Genomic DNA, 13,271 nt, shown 5'->3' with positions numbered 1-13,271 from the left:
GAAAATTCTAATTTGTTAAACATCTTAAGCGCCCTACCTATTCCACTTCCCACGAGATTAAATCTACAAAATGTTATCAACTTTCACAAACCATTATAGCACAACGGGATTATATATATATTTAATATTCTAAGATGTTTTTGAAAAAAGGTACTACTACTGGTATGCATAATTTGGGCTTGAAAATGTTTGATTGTGTTTCGCGGTCGAGTCGTAAAGTAGCCAAAGGATGGTAGGGCAAGGGCGGGGGCTAATCAGGGGGTAGGCGCTCACGCACTGTGGGCCAGGTCGCGTTAGGGGGGCCTACACGTGATGGGGCGGGTGGGGGCCGGCGGTCGGGGGGCCCAAGCGTCGGCGGGTGGGGCGCCCAGGAATTTCATGGGCCACTCCGGGCGGCGACAATGGCACCTAGGCCCGGATGGGATTGCTACTAAGGTATAGGTCGCGCTTTGCCTTTTTTCCCTTCTGGCCCATCTCTCTCTCCTATTGGTGCACTCGTATGAAAGCTGAAAATTTTCCTTTTATTTATCCTTTCTTCTCCTCAAGGAAAACTATGCTTTTCACTGGTGACGTGTGTTGTGACGTATAAGTGCCTTCTAGCGCCCCCCACCGCAGTTGGCTAAGTTCAACCTAGCTCGCCTACACGAGTGCGCTTGGACGATAAGTAAGTTCGGTGGCCTTCCTGATCTCCCACTGCATACTACTGATTTCCTTTCAAACGACCGGGATCTCTTACTACCACGCATCATGGCGAGTCAGAATACCACCCTGGGATATCATCTTAATCGCGATTCTTTATCCTCGGCCCGGTACGTCGGAAAATTGTAAAAGATCCGCGAAGGGAATGCTCAACACTGACCTATCTGGTTTCTGCAGCCTCAATCTCCAGCACGTATGACCCGCGCAAATCTTTCTATTATCCTAGGATGCCCCTGCAACCATTACTTGCCAAGGGCCCTCATGTTCAATACTCTCCTGCCATGGCGGCTGACCATAATGTTGATAGTACAACTTCATAAACCAATTCGGATGGCATGTGCATCCCTCGATCCCCCTTTCACTTGGCACCACCCCAGGCTCTCTGATAGCAGATATTGGCACCGGTACGGGGCTATGGGCGATTGAAGTAGCTAATCAACGTCCTGGTTCGACCATCGTGGGCCTGGATGTTGATCTTGTGCAAACGCCTCCAAAAGAGTGGTTGCCTCCAAATGTGCAGATGCATAAGCTTGATCTGCTTGCCGATGATGTGCCCCCCGAGTGGGAAGGTGCATTTAAGTAAGTCCAATCCTCCGATCGACTAGCTCAGTCACAGCTCATGCGCTACCTTGCAGCATCGTTCATATCCGCCACTTTGTTGTAGTCACTCCAGACATACGGAAGGTGACCTGCAATATCATCAAGCTTATCAGTAAGGCCAGGCCTGGTGTGCATGTAAACTTCAAAACACCGCTGACCTGAACTGCCAGAGCCGGGAGGGTATCTTCAGTGGACTGAATTTGACCTGTCTCGCGCACGCATCTACAAAGCTAACGACAGCCTCAAATCATCAGCGTTAGAGCGCATTATCTTCCCCTATGATACGGCCAAGCCCGTCCACTTGCGCACACGGCAGACATGGGTCTCCGAGCTACGTGGTGTACTCGAGGAGCAGGGTCTAGAGACTGTGGTAGAGGAGCGCCGCAGGCCTAGCCCGTATTATCGGAACGTATCTCTTGAGACGTCGTTTATGTCTTATCTAGAGATGTCTTGCAAATCGGCCGTAAGTGGATTCCTCACAGATTCGCTAAGTAATCGGCATAACTCCAGGTGCTTAAGGCTGATGCAATTTTCTGTAGGACCCAGCACAGGGCGAGGCTCTACGCAAAATGATTTCAGAGGCAGAGGAAGAAGTCCTCGGCCAGGGGAAGGGAGTCAGTGCTACAACGGACTGGTTGACGCTCGTGGCTACAAGGCCTACTGCTGAAACCAAGAACGCATAAAGCTATTGTAAACAAAAGGATTGCACCATCAACAGGGGCAATTGAATGCGATCGGCCCCATTTGGAGAAAACTCAGATTATCGAAGCCACAATCTCGTTAAGACTTGACGACAACTTGTTGTTTATTTCGGCGAAACATGCCCTTATCCTTGTTTATTTTGTCTGCGTCTCTGTGTCTACGGTAATGATAAAGCATGCGCATAGCAGATCAGTCCTGCCCCCAAAAAAAGAAAAGCAGAAAGTTAGAACATCTCATAACCAAGGCAAGCCTTGCCTTGATGCCACCACTCAGCTCTATTGAGCTAATTGGTTTGCGTTGTTTGGTCCTCAACAATAAATGGGAACAGTACCGACTATCAATCAGATGAGGTTGAGAATAAGCGAACTCAGTAATGCCAATGCGGGCACCGGTAAAGAGACGGGGACTCTGAAATATCACTTCGTTTGCGTATATAATCCCCTTCGACCGTTAAATTATCAATAAAGGTATATACTTGGCGTTGGGTGGGTAAAAGTGGAACCAGCTGAGATCTCAAATCTAAATTACGGCGAAGCATACTGTCAGTCGTCTATTTGGGATCTATCCGAGTGTATGGGGTTTGAGACTGGGAGCCCAGTTTCTCAATGCTAATGGCTAGGAGTACTTTCTCAATGTATACGATGGCGTACTCTCGACTGACTGACGAATGCCGCTACTCGACACGGACCGTGGACGCTTTTTAATGGAAGGACTCACCGGCTTTAAAGATTAGTCCCCTGTAAGTGAAGAATAATATCTTGGCTGATTCTACTAGCACTGGTTGATTTTTCAGTGTACAAGAGTACTTCCTACATACCATTACAGTACCAGCATATGTATACCCTTTTTCGAGGCCTTTCAATTGGTGTTCATGGATGTCTACGGTCTTAACTTTGGCAAGCAGGCTGCTCGTTCCTAGGCATCCTAGTTGATATGACTTCGGCAGTTATAATATACTCTTTCTGGCCTAGTGACTACTCTCGCTTTGAACGTAATCACAGCTTGTCTACGGAAGAGCGAGAGAGAACCTTCCCTGAGTAGAGACTTCCAGCTATGTACTTGACGTAGGTGTAAATTTCTATAACCAGGCACTTCATGAACCCAGCTCATGCACAACAGGTTGCCGGTTTGCCAGGTTACAAGGTGATCCCATTTCATGAATAGCGTTCAAATCCGACATCTCGGAAGGAGAAACTTTTGTCTGTGTATCTGACAGCGTTTTAGAGACGTCATTTGTGCCGGTGTTGGTCTGAAAATCCGGTGGGAAGTATGCCGGTGACCAAGAGCCATCCGTTGTTGGACGGCGACCGAAGTAGGCCAGGATGCGTTTGCGGAGCAGGAACAGACCCAAGATAATAGCGATGGCGGCCACACAACCGATGACGATACCGGCGATGGCACCAGTAGATATACCCGAGCTTTTGCTAGGTAGTTTGGCGGTTCCTGAAGCGCTTTTTGAGTCGGCGGCACCATATTTGGCCGCACGGTTAACGGTAGCTGGAGTTATAGGATGAAGGTTAACGACTACTTCCCGCTTGAGGGTGACACTACATATGACTCACTGGTGGTGGCAGTAGCGACTGCTTTTGTCTCCAAAACTTCCGTTGTAACATTCGCGCTGGTGTACTGTGCAGGCAGGGTGCGGTGGATACTGTTGGCAGACCAGTCTGTTATGCAAGTGAACAACGTCACAGCATCAGAATTGGGAGCTGCGGTCGTCGGATAGATCTTATAGGAGTCGCAAGAGTAGGGCCCACTGCCGTTGGCACTTTGTCAGCGCTGAGATTGTGTAATAGAGATACTTGAGTGAATATTTTCATACCAGTTCATGACATAGTCGCTCTGAAGAGCCAGGGTTGCTCCTGAGCAAGAGGTGCCGACAAGGGTATTAGTGGATGGATTGTAGCATCCTCCATATGTGCCGGTGGTGGTATATGTCTCGCCGGTGTTGCAGACAATTGGTTCCGCTGCGGACGAAGCGTATCAGTATCCCAGATCTATGTATATAATTATAATTTTGCTTCTGAAACCAAGTTTTCACGAACGCGTTGTTTGCAGATACCACCCCTGGAAATAAGACTCCGTTGTATACGACGCCGCAAGTTGTTGTCATGGCAAAGAAAAAAGACTTGATACAGGAGCTGCTGATTAGATTTAAGTAAACTCTCTGTCACCCGCGTGAGACTCTGGAGCAAGATAGAAAGGGATACGCCGCTGCCTTTGATTCTCATGAGGGCAGATTCCACGTGAATCTGACAACAATTAAGGCTGCCGAGAAGGATTATGTTGTGGTGCAGGATTAGGCGTGTTATATTACAAAGACGGCAGGGGTAAGCGATGAGCAGTAAAGCCAAGTCAGCGTGGCCCCATTGTGATAATTCGGACGTAGTGCGTATCTTGCGCTACGAGGGGCTATGGAGGAAAGTAGACCCACCAAGGGCCAAGCAAGAGGTCAGGAGCCCGGCCAAACTTTGTCTGAGAAGCTAAAGCATTTTCCTGACCAATATAGATTTGGGCTTAGACCCATGTGGCGAGGTAAACTCTCTGTCGGGACCTCACCGAGCTCTCCCTTCCCGCCTCCCGTTCTTGTCGCCTCTCCAGTCTTCAATAAAACAAAGAATTGTTTGCTATTTGAACCATTATAGACATTGGGCTAATGTTCTCGGCTCATAACCGTAAGCGTAAGATCTTAGGACATGGTAAATTGGGTTAGTAAATCACCATTCGTTCCTGGGTACCTGATTTGGAGGGCATTTGATTTGGAAGCATTGCCCCATGTGTAAAACTACCGTCCAGCCAAGTGTAACCTCGCTATGGTACTGAAATCCTTGTGATTTTCTTTCTCGCGGGTAGCGGTGGCGCTAGAAATTGTGTCGATGGGGTCGTCAGGGACATTTAAATTGGCCGATGGCTGCAGCACCCATAGTCAGTGTTTTGTCTCGTGGGCGGGGATCTCCAGAAGTCGAAACCAAAATAAGCATAGATCCTACCTGATCGAGTAGAATCCACGGAGGAAGATTTCCGCCTTGTAAACCAGCACAGCTGAGGCCCTCGGGAACCATGAAAGCTCCAATGAACACAAACCCTATTATGCCGCCCGCTTTGCCCTCCTGCAATCGTTGCGATTTACCTAGCCCAACAGCCGCGGCCGCTCCGGGTATGCCTGCATAAGAATGCTGTAAGAGTAGGACATCTTTGCCTTCGTTCTCCGTGATTAGACGGAGTGTGTCTGCAATTGCCTCAGTGTCCACCAGGCAGTCCGTAGCGGAAGGGTCCTCTGGGTCTAAAGAGGGATAAGCAGCGTAGCGAGTATCATAGCTAGCGTTTGTGAGAGCCCGCAGAGATCGTCGGTAGAAGGTCAGAGCAATCCAGGCGCCAGGAACAAGGAGGATAGTAGCCACATAGAGGGTGTATTTAGGAAAGAAAAGTCAGCCTGGCCACAACCAATCGACGTGACCGAGAACTTTGGGAGTGCTGGGGTTCTAACAGCCCCTCCACCCCCCACCCGGCACCTCCGAAGTGCTGTTATGAACTCCAGAAAAAAACATTTTTTAGCCCGGGATTGTGTGCAGTTCTCATATCTCACGAATACACAGAGACAAATAGAATGTCGGGAGGGACAATTGATAATAAGAAACAAGTATAGTCGACTCTAGATACGGGATGCAGCGGGAGAAAGCAAAAGAGAAAAGCTCTTTCGCGTTTCGGGAAACGCAGATACATCATGTGGGTTCTCACATGTATACCCTCCGTTTATCATGTAGCTTTCATCTTTCATTAATTGTACGCCAGACTATCAACAATGACCGTTCCCCTTCCTTGAAACCAAATTAGCATGAGATTTCAATCATACAAGGACAAGCGCTTGATGGCTGCTTCCTGCCGCTTCCTGCCGCTTCTTGCTTTGACCAGCGGACTCCGCGATGTCGATGCCTTCGTCAAAGACATTTGGACACATCGAGTAGGTGGGATGACCTCTAATAAGAGAGACGTTTACCTCCCTACGTATTGGACGAAGTTGCTCTGTGGTAATTTGTGCCTTTGAGCCTGAAACCATCATCATCTTGTTCCAGTTTCGCCGTCATGACTCCATCCTGAGCGTGAAGATGGTTTGGGGAGCACATTCCACCGGTAGAGTGGGTCAAATCTGGAGACAAGGCGTGCAAAACGGGAATGATAGAAGACTTCCATGCTATAAGGCGGCTGTTTTGGATCAAGGCCAGAATAAAGAAAGACAGTCCGAGAAACAGGACGGTAGCCGGTGCGGCAAACCAAGGCCATTGAACTGAGACCACGATGACCTGAATTAGTGATAATCCATCCGTCTTGGTCGATGATACACTTCGCATGCGATTCGTTATGCTTGTGGCTATATTGAAAAGGATTAATTTGAACCCCTCTTTGCCAGTTCCCGCGCCATATAGTAAGGTTGAATTGCCAGTCAAGTTGTTGAAAGGCTCATACAAGGCTTGCACTGCATCAGTTGTGGCGAACAGCCTGGCAAAGTTTTCCGTGACCTCTCCTTTGAAAAGACTAAACAGATATCGTTGTAGGCTATAATGCGTGTCCAAATCAACGCCCCATGTCGGATTGGAGACATGGTTTTCGTTTGGAGTAAGATATACGCCGTCCGATTGAAAGCCCGCGATTGCATTTGGAAGACATGTGGTCTTCGCAGTACCATTGATGACAGTGGTAAGATAAGTCTGCAAGCACCATTCGAATATGATTTCCTCCGCAACGATCTCTTGCGGCGCGTCCTTTTCATTCACCTCAACATTTTTGTAGATCAAGAAAAAGTCAGCGATGGGGGACGATGTCGTTGCATTATTGAAGGCTATCGAATGAGTGAAGTTTAACGGTAGTGGCTGTGCGTCGTGTGATACGGCTGCATAAGGATTGGATATCGTCGCGGTACTGATATTCGCAAGGCCTGGTATTCCAGCAGAATCTTCCAGATAGTTGTTGGGTGCTAATGAGAACCTTGTCACATTGAAGCCTTCGCCCTCGGTGAGGTTCGTCAAGATTTCTTTCTTCAGGTGGGAGCTGACGTCGGAGGATGAAATGCAGACCGCAAGAGATTGGTAAGTCGGGAATGTGCAATTCGCATTTGAGCAACTGGGGGCAATGTGATCGACTATTGTAGTGCCACTAAATAGTCCGGTCTTCACAGCCCCCTTCATAGCAGAGCTGATGAAATTGTAGGGTTGAGGATTTGCTAGCCAAGCACATAAATGTAAGAGGCGTGTTTCATAAATGTGTATGAGCAAAGGGAACGTACCAGCAGAAGTCATAACCAAATTCTGGTTTACACCATTTTCACTCCACTTTTTGACGACAGGCACAGAAGCACTCCCGTGCGGATCGGGCCTCTCCTTGATTGAGTAAAGTACAAGTTGTTGGGAAAGTGGATCTAGGGCCAGGGAGCCAATCACTACCAATGATCCAAGCGAGGCAATCTGTCTTAGACCGCGAAGATTCGTTAATACAACAACTAGTATAGAGAAACCAGGCCTCTTACTTGATATGGACTTTGCGCAGTAAGGCCAAGCTACCCCAGGCACCTCTACTGGCTTGGTCGAACATATTCAGGTCGGTAAGGGGACGCTCGTGATTCCAATACCATAGCCATTTCAGCTGACTGATGCTCTCAGTAACAGGAACCAACAAGGCAGCTTGCCCAGTTACTGAAAGCAAAGACACCACAGTGTTTAGGGTTATAGAAGCACCCAAAACGGCCCCCCATTGCGGCACAGTGTTCCCATTGTAATGTGACAAAATTGCTGCTAGAACAACGAAACAGGTTGTGGCAAGCAAGGCGCAAAATATTTCGAACAGCCACCAGTCGTCAAACCATTCCGTGAGCAAAGACTGGCGTGAATGCGCTTTTATTCTGGAAGGCTGCCTCGATGAGTTCAAAAGCGGAAGCTCATGATGTTCCTGGGCCGTCATTGTAGCATCGAACGAGTGATTGAGGTTGTATTGCCTACCCTTTTCCCAGGGCGAAAGTAGCGGTCACCGGGTTAAGACAGTTTTCTGAGGGTCAACTTTTAGTTTGTGGGCCTTGTCACGTTATTCAGGGGCCAACTCCGCCACAACCACAATTGTCACACTTTTTTATGATTCATCTGGAAATGAACTCTGGGGCTTAGCCATGACCGCCTTCCATATATTCCGAATCGGACACGCTGTCATCTGTACAAGTAAACACCCGTACTTACTTCCACGCTGTATATTTGACCTTTTTGGCAAAGATCCTCGCCGGGCCAAGCACGCTTGGGTACTGGGGGTTGTCTTGAGGACTCGAAACTGGTAGTCGCCTACCGCAGCTCTTTTACCCCTGCATTTGGCGTTCAGCCTACTAGGCGATCTAAATGAGGGTCCTGAACGAAGGTCAAAGACCTTGGATGTTCGATTAGGTGTTGCCTGTGACTGGGATTGATGTGTTGCCCCAGGGGCGTGGTTACCTACGGTGCCATAAACAAGATTAGGGGCACATCGAATAGTGGACAAGGTAGAATTCGTAACAATACTGAGCTGAACGTAACTAAGCATATTACGAACGATACCTGAACGTTTCACTGTGACCAGGCAGTCTATCAGGAGGGAAAACAACGATGAAGATGGTATTCAGTCTGAGTACTATGATCGACGGGACTTCCAAGTTGGAGAAGGGAAAGAAGAAGAAGAAGAAGAAACAAAAAGAGTCCCTACTATCTACAGAACCCATATCACGTGCCAGGCACAGTCGCCTCAGGCAGCGCTCCTCAGGCTGGTCACATTCACAACTATTTGAAATATAATTCGCTTTTCGAGCAACGGCCTTATTTAGTAGTACCCTTGATGTGAACGGAACTCTAGCGTGCTTATGGAACTCTGGTTCGTGAATGAGGATCCTGTGCTACGATGAAAGAACTTACAGCTACGTACGATTATTTGTCGTAAAGTGGCCTCTTTAAGTAAGTCAATTCCTCTATATTTTTTAATCTATTTTCTCCGCTCATAATCGATGGAAAATCAAACACGCGGCTGACGTCTGGTTCCCTAGACATTCATTCGTCAACATTTAACCTTGATAATGAGGCTACCGAATATCCTTCCCTATACCTAGAGTAAAAGGGCATGGGCGGTCTTTAACAGCATCAAGCAAGACGCAACTCGATGATTTTTTGGGGCGACGAAGAGTGCGAATAGACGTCAACTATTTGAAGGCCCACAAGGTCGAAAAGGTTCTTCCACATTTCCTCTGTCCGTTCGGCAGCATTGAATGCCGCCATCATAAGAATATCAGACTGAGCTGCCAGTGGAGCGTTCATCTGTGGCTGAAGTATGATATCATGCACCAGAATGCGGCTCTTTTTCTTGTCCATGGCTTCTTTTATTTGCGAAAGAATCTGTACTGCTTGGGCGTCCGGCCAGTCGTGCAAGACCGAGTGAAGGTAATAGGTGCAGGCTCCTAAGCGCAAGCGTCAGTATAGTATATCTAGTTCTCCATCCAGTGGTCATGCCTTTCACAGGTTGGGGTGTAAAGAAGTCATGAGCCAAGACACGAAATTTATCGGAGCCCTTAACCGCGGATACAACCTCAGTCAGATCCTGTAAAATGAGACGAGTTGCGGGCAAGGAATGCTTCTCTGCGATGTGTAGCAGATCATGTCCAACGCCACCACCAACATCAACAACAAGTACGTTATCGGTATCGCATCCTAGAAGCTGTTCAGTAGGAAAAATACTAGTCCAAGGCGTGAGATTCCCAGCGTATCCAATCATGCAGCTTGCAAAATCCTTTTGTTCATCCAAGTGGCTTCGCAAGTAATCGAAGAGTCTGTTTTCTGTCCCCTTAGAACGGTTGAAAGCCGTCAACGCCTCTGGATTGTTGGGGTTCTCGTATCCATTCTCATTCAAGAATGTGGGAAGCGCCTGGCAAGTGGGTAGCTGAAGAGCCCACATGTACCTGATGGCGGCCGATTGAGTAGGTGAAGCCAGAGAGCGTGTAAAGCCGGACATCGCATAAAGATGCGGCGCTGGTGCTTGTGCTAAGCCAAGAGCGACCACAACACGCATCAGGCGGACTGCATGCAGGAAGGTCAGTTAACCATGATTCAAGAAACGAAGTGAGCTTAAAAAGATCAAGTATCCTACCTATCAAAGCGGGATCAGCGTGGACCATGCTGCCGAGCTCTACGGACGTTTTAGCTCCCCCACCAGCCGCAACCCATTTTTCGAAGAGCTTCAAGTCGATAAAGATCTTCAGACAAGCCGCTAGAACGGGCTACATGTTTGGAACCGAATAAGTATCGTTTGGGGGTCCAAAAGAACTTCGGAAACTTACCTCCACCCAAACAAGGCGATGCAGAGTGTCCCATGGTAGCTCAACCTTCTGCTGCAATTCTAGGGCAGCAGTACCTAGCTGCTTCCGTTCATCTGCAGACAACGTATGCACATCTAGGGCGTTGATACTTTCGAAGATTTTCCGTGCAGTGGCAGTTGGCGTCATCTTCAGAAACTGCGTTTATCCTCTGCGCTTTGAGAACGTAACGAAAAGTTGAAGGATATGTTGGACTGTAGTAGTCACAGCACCGCGTGGTTTGCAGCGGTTATCTTATTCTAGTGGAAGCAGGAGACTTGAGGGTCTTAACAACGTGAACCAAATGGAAGCCTATCCACAAGGGAAAAACTCACAAATATTTTAGTACCATAGCGACGTTACATGTGGCTGTACGGTAGTTTTACACGTGGGGCAGTGCTTACAAATCAAGTGCCCAAGAACGTAGAGCACAATTACAGTGGTCTAGATCTTATGCTTACGGTTAAGAGCCGAGCACGTGAACCGATATGCTACAGTTAAGGGCCTGAATAGCTAATTATTCCCTGTCTTATTGGAGACCGGACAGGTGGCAAGTACGGATAACAGGCGAGGAGGGAAGAGCTCGGTAAAGATCCGAGCAAGTTACCTCGCCGCGCGGGCTATGCGCAGCCAGACCTAGAAATCGCTAGGTAAAAATGCTTAGCTTCCAGCAAAGTTTGGCTGCCTTGCGGCACTGCATAGTTAGCCACACGCAGCACCAATCGAGACCTGCGAAATATCTTCGCTCCCTTAAGCGGCGGTTGATCGCGCTATCGTTATGGTCAAAATAAGCAATTTTGTGGGTATCGCCGGGCTCCCGGTCCGCCTTAGGCCCGCTAATCACACCTTGTTGGATCCACTTCGTCCATTATAGCCCTTCGTTCCAGAGCGAACAGTAACCTGGGTGCGTCAGCCGTCCGCACCGCACCGCTTTTCTCTCACGTCAGCTGGCATCACGATATACCAACAGAGTTATCCGGCGTGCAGATCCATGACAATGACGAGGATACGAAGGGCCTGCCTGCCCACTACCCCTTTTTCCTTTTCTAGGTAGTAGGGTCGTATCCAAGTTGAGCCTCTCTCCGCCTCACCCCACCCACCCAATCCAAATGTTTGTAATACAGTAACAATACATGGAACTACACAGGATCCAATGTCTTTCTTCTTATTTGGTTCGTCTGACGACCCGACCCCTCCTGTTTCTTTTTCCATCAACACCTAACGCCATGGCTATGAGGGCTCTTCCGTCCACCGCCGATTATCTCATCGTCGGCGGTGGAACTTCCGGACTCGTTGTTGCTAGCCGATTGTCCGAATGTTCAGCTTCGACCGTTGTTGTACTGGAAAGCGGCCCCGATCGCAATGAAGACCCCGAGGTCCGGAACCCGGGCACATGGCACAGTTTGATTGGTTCTGACCTGGACTGGGGGTTCAAGATCGTTTCGCAGGTCACTTCTATCACAAAGTTTCCAAATGAGAGAAAACTGACTGGCTTCACTTCCAGCCTGGCCTCAACGATCGCTCTGGGGAGCACCCGGCTGGTAAGGTTCTGGGCGGATCTTCCGCAATAAACGGATTGGCCTACGCCCCACCGTCGCCGGCTGGTATAGATGCCTGGGCAAAGCTCGGAAACCCGAAGTGGGATTGGGAGTCTTTCCGACCGTATCTTCAGAAGAGCTACACTGTGACTTCTCCGAATGGCATTTCGCATGCGGACAATAGAGGTCAGCCCAAACCAGATGCGCACAACATCAAAGTTACATATCCTGCCTTGAAAGACAAGGTCGCATCTCCGCTACTCCAAGCATGGAATGATGCATTGAGTGCCAAGGGCTACAACTTTAACACTGATATCCTGGGGGAACAGAAAACAATTGGCACCCGTGCCTACACTGCCACAATTAATTCAGACACTGGCCTGCGCAGCAGTGCAAATAACGAATATGGTGCAGCAGCAGTTGCCCGTTCAAACGTAACTATTATGACTGAGGCTACAGTGCACAAGATTCTTTTTGATTCAACAGGAGAGAATGTGACTGCCACTGGGGCAGAAGTCACTTACAACGGTCAGACCGCAACCATCAAAGCAACCAAAGAGGTGATCATGGCAGCTGGCGCCTTCCATACCCCCAAGTTGCTGGAGTTATCCGGCATCGGGAGTAAAGAGCGGTTGATTAAATTGGGAATTCCAGTTGTGATCGACCATCCTGGAGTCGGAGAGAATCTCCAGAACCACTTAATGAGTATCATCCCAGCTCCTTTGAACACGCAGTCAAGCCTAAAGGGCATCGAACCAGGACTTAAAGCACTAGCTTTTGTCCGGATAGATCCCAGAGAGCAAAAGGAACTATTTGAGGCCGGCCCCGAGCTTGAGGGTGCGTCCCACAAAGCAATTCGATCAATCATTCAAAGCCCCAATGAAGCGTCTGCATCCATTGTTCTAGCAGCGAAGTCTTCAAGCCTCGCCCTCCTAGGTGCTATCACAAGCTTCCCGTTCTCGCGTGGCAGTACGCACATATCATCAAAAGAGTTTGACGCACTGCCTATAGTCGATGCCGGCTTTCTTAATAACAAAATGGATGTTGAGATTCTCGCGCGGCACGTTCGTACCATACACGAGCTAACTACTGCTGAGGCTCTGAAGCCTTTTTTCCAACCAAGTGAACCAGTGGGTGCTCCGGATCTGCAGGATATCAAAAATGACTTACGTGCCTCGGCCTTGGCGACATATCACACGTGTGGAACTACTGCCATGCTTCCACGCTCTGACTGTGGCGTGGTTGACCAGGACTTGACGGTCTACGGTACTTCGAACTTGCGCATCGTCGATGCTGGTATCATTCCTCTTATCCCACATGCAAACCCGGTGGCTACGGTGTATGCTGTAGCGGAAAGGGCCGCAGACATTATTCGGGGGATTTAG

At 48.7% G+C, this 13,271-nt stretch overlaps 2 protein-coding genes across 2 annotated transcripts; both read left to right on the top strand.

Moving 5' to 3' along the window:
- Nucleotides 1–1,469: 1,469 nt before the first annotated feature.
- Nucleotides 1,470–1,982, top strand: PFLUO_LOCUS2226 (uncharacterized protein; the record flags this gene model as incomplete). Its single annotated transcript, XM_073779344.1, has 2 exons — nt 1,470–1,762; nt 1,839–1,982. Coding segments are annotated over 2 exons (437 nt in total), but the record flags the coding sequence as incomplete, so codon positions are not given.
- A 9,592-nt stretch (nt 1,983–11,574) lies between these two features.
- PFLUO_LOCUS2225 (uncharacterized protein) lies at nt 11,575–13,271 on the top strand (the record flags this gene model as incomplete). The annotated part of the gene is made up of 2 exons (XM_073779343.1): nt 11,575–11,796; nt 11,853–13,271. 2 exons carry the CDS (start codon nt 11,575–11,577, stop codon nt 13,269–13,271), a joined length of 1,641 nt encoding a protein of 546 aa, XP_073636307.1.

Source organism: Penicillium psychrofluorescens (assembly GCF_964197705.1).
Source record: "Penicillium psychrofluorescens genome assembly, chromosome: 1".
Lineage (NCBI taxonomy): Eukaryota > Fungi > Ascomycota > Eurotiomycetes > Eurotiales > Aspergillaceae > Penicillium > Penicillium psychrofluorescens.
Note: the sequence above shows the minus strand (reverse complement) of the source record. Positions and strands in the feature narration are given on the sequence as shown.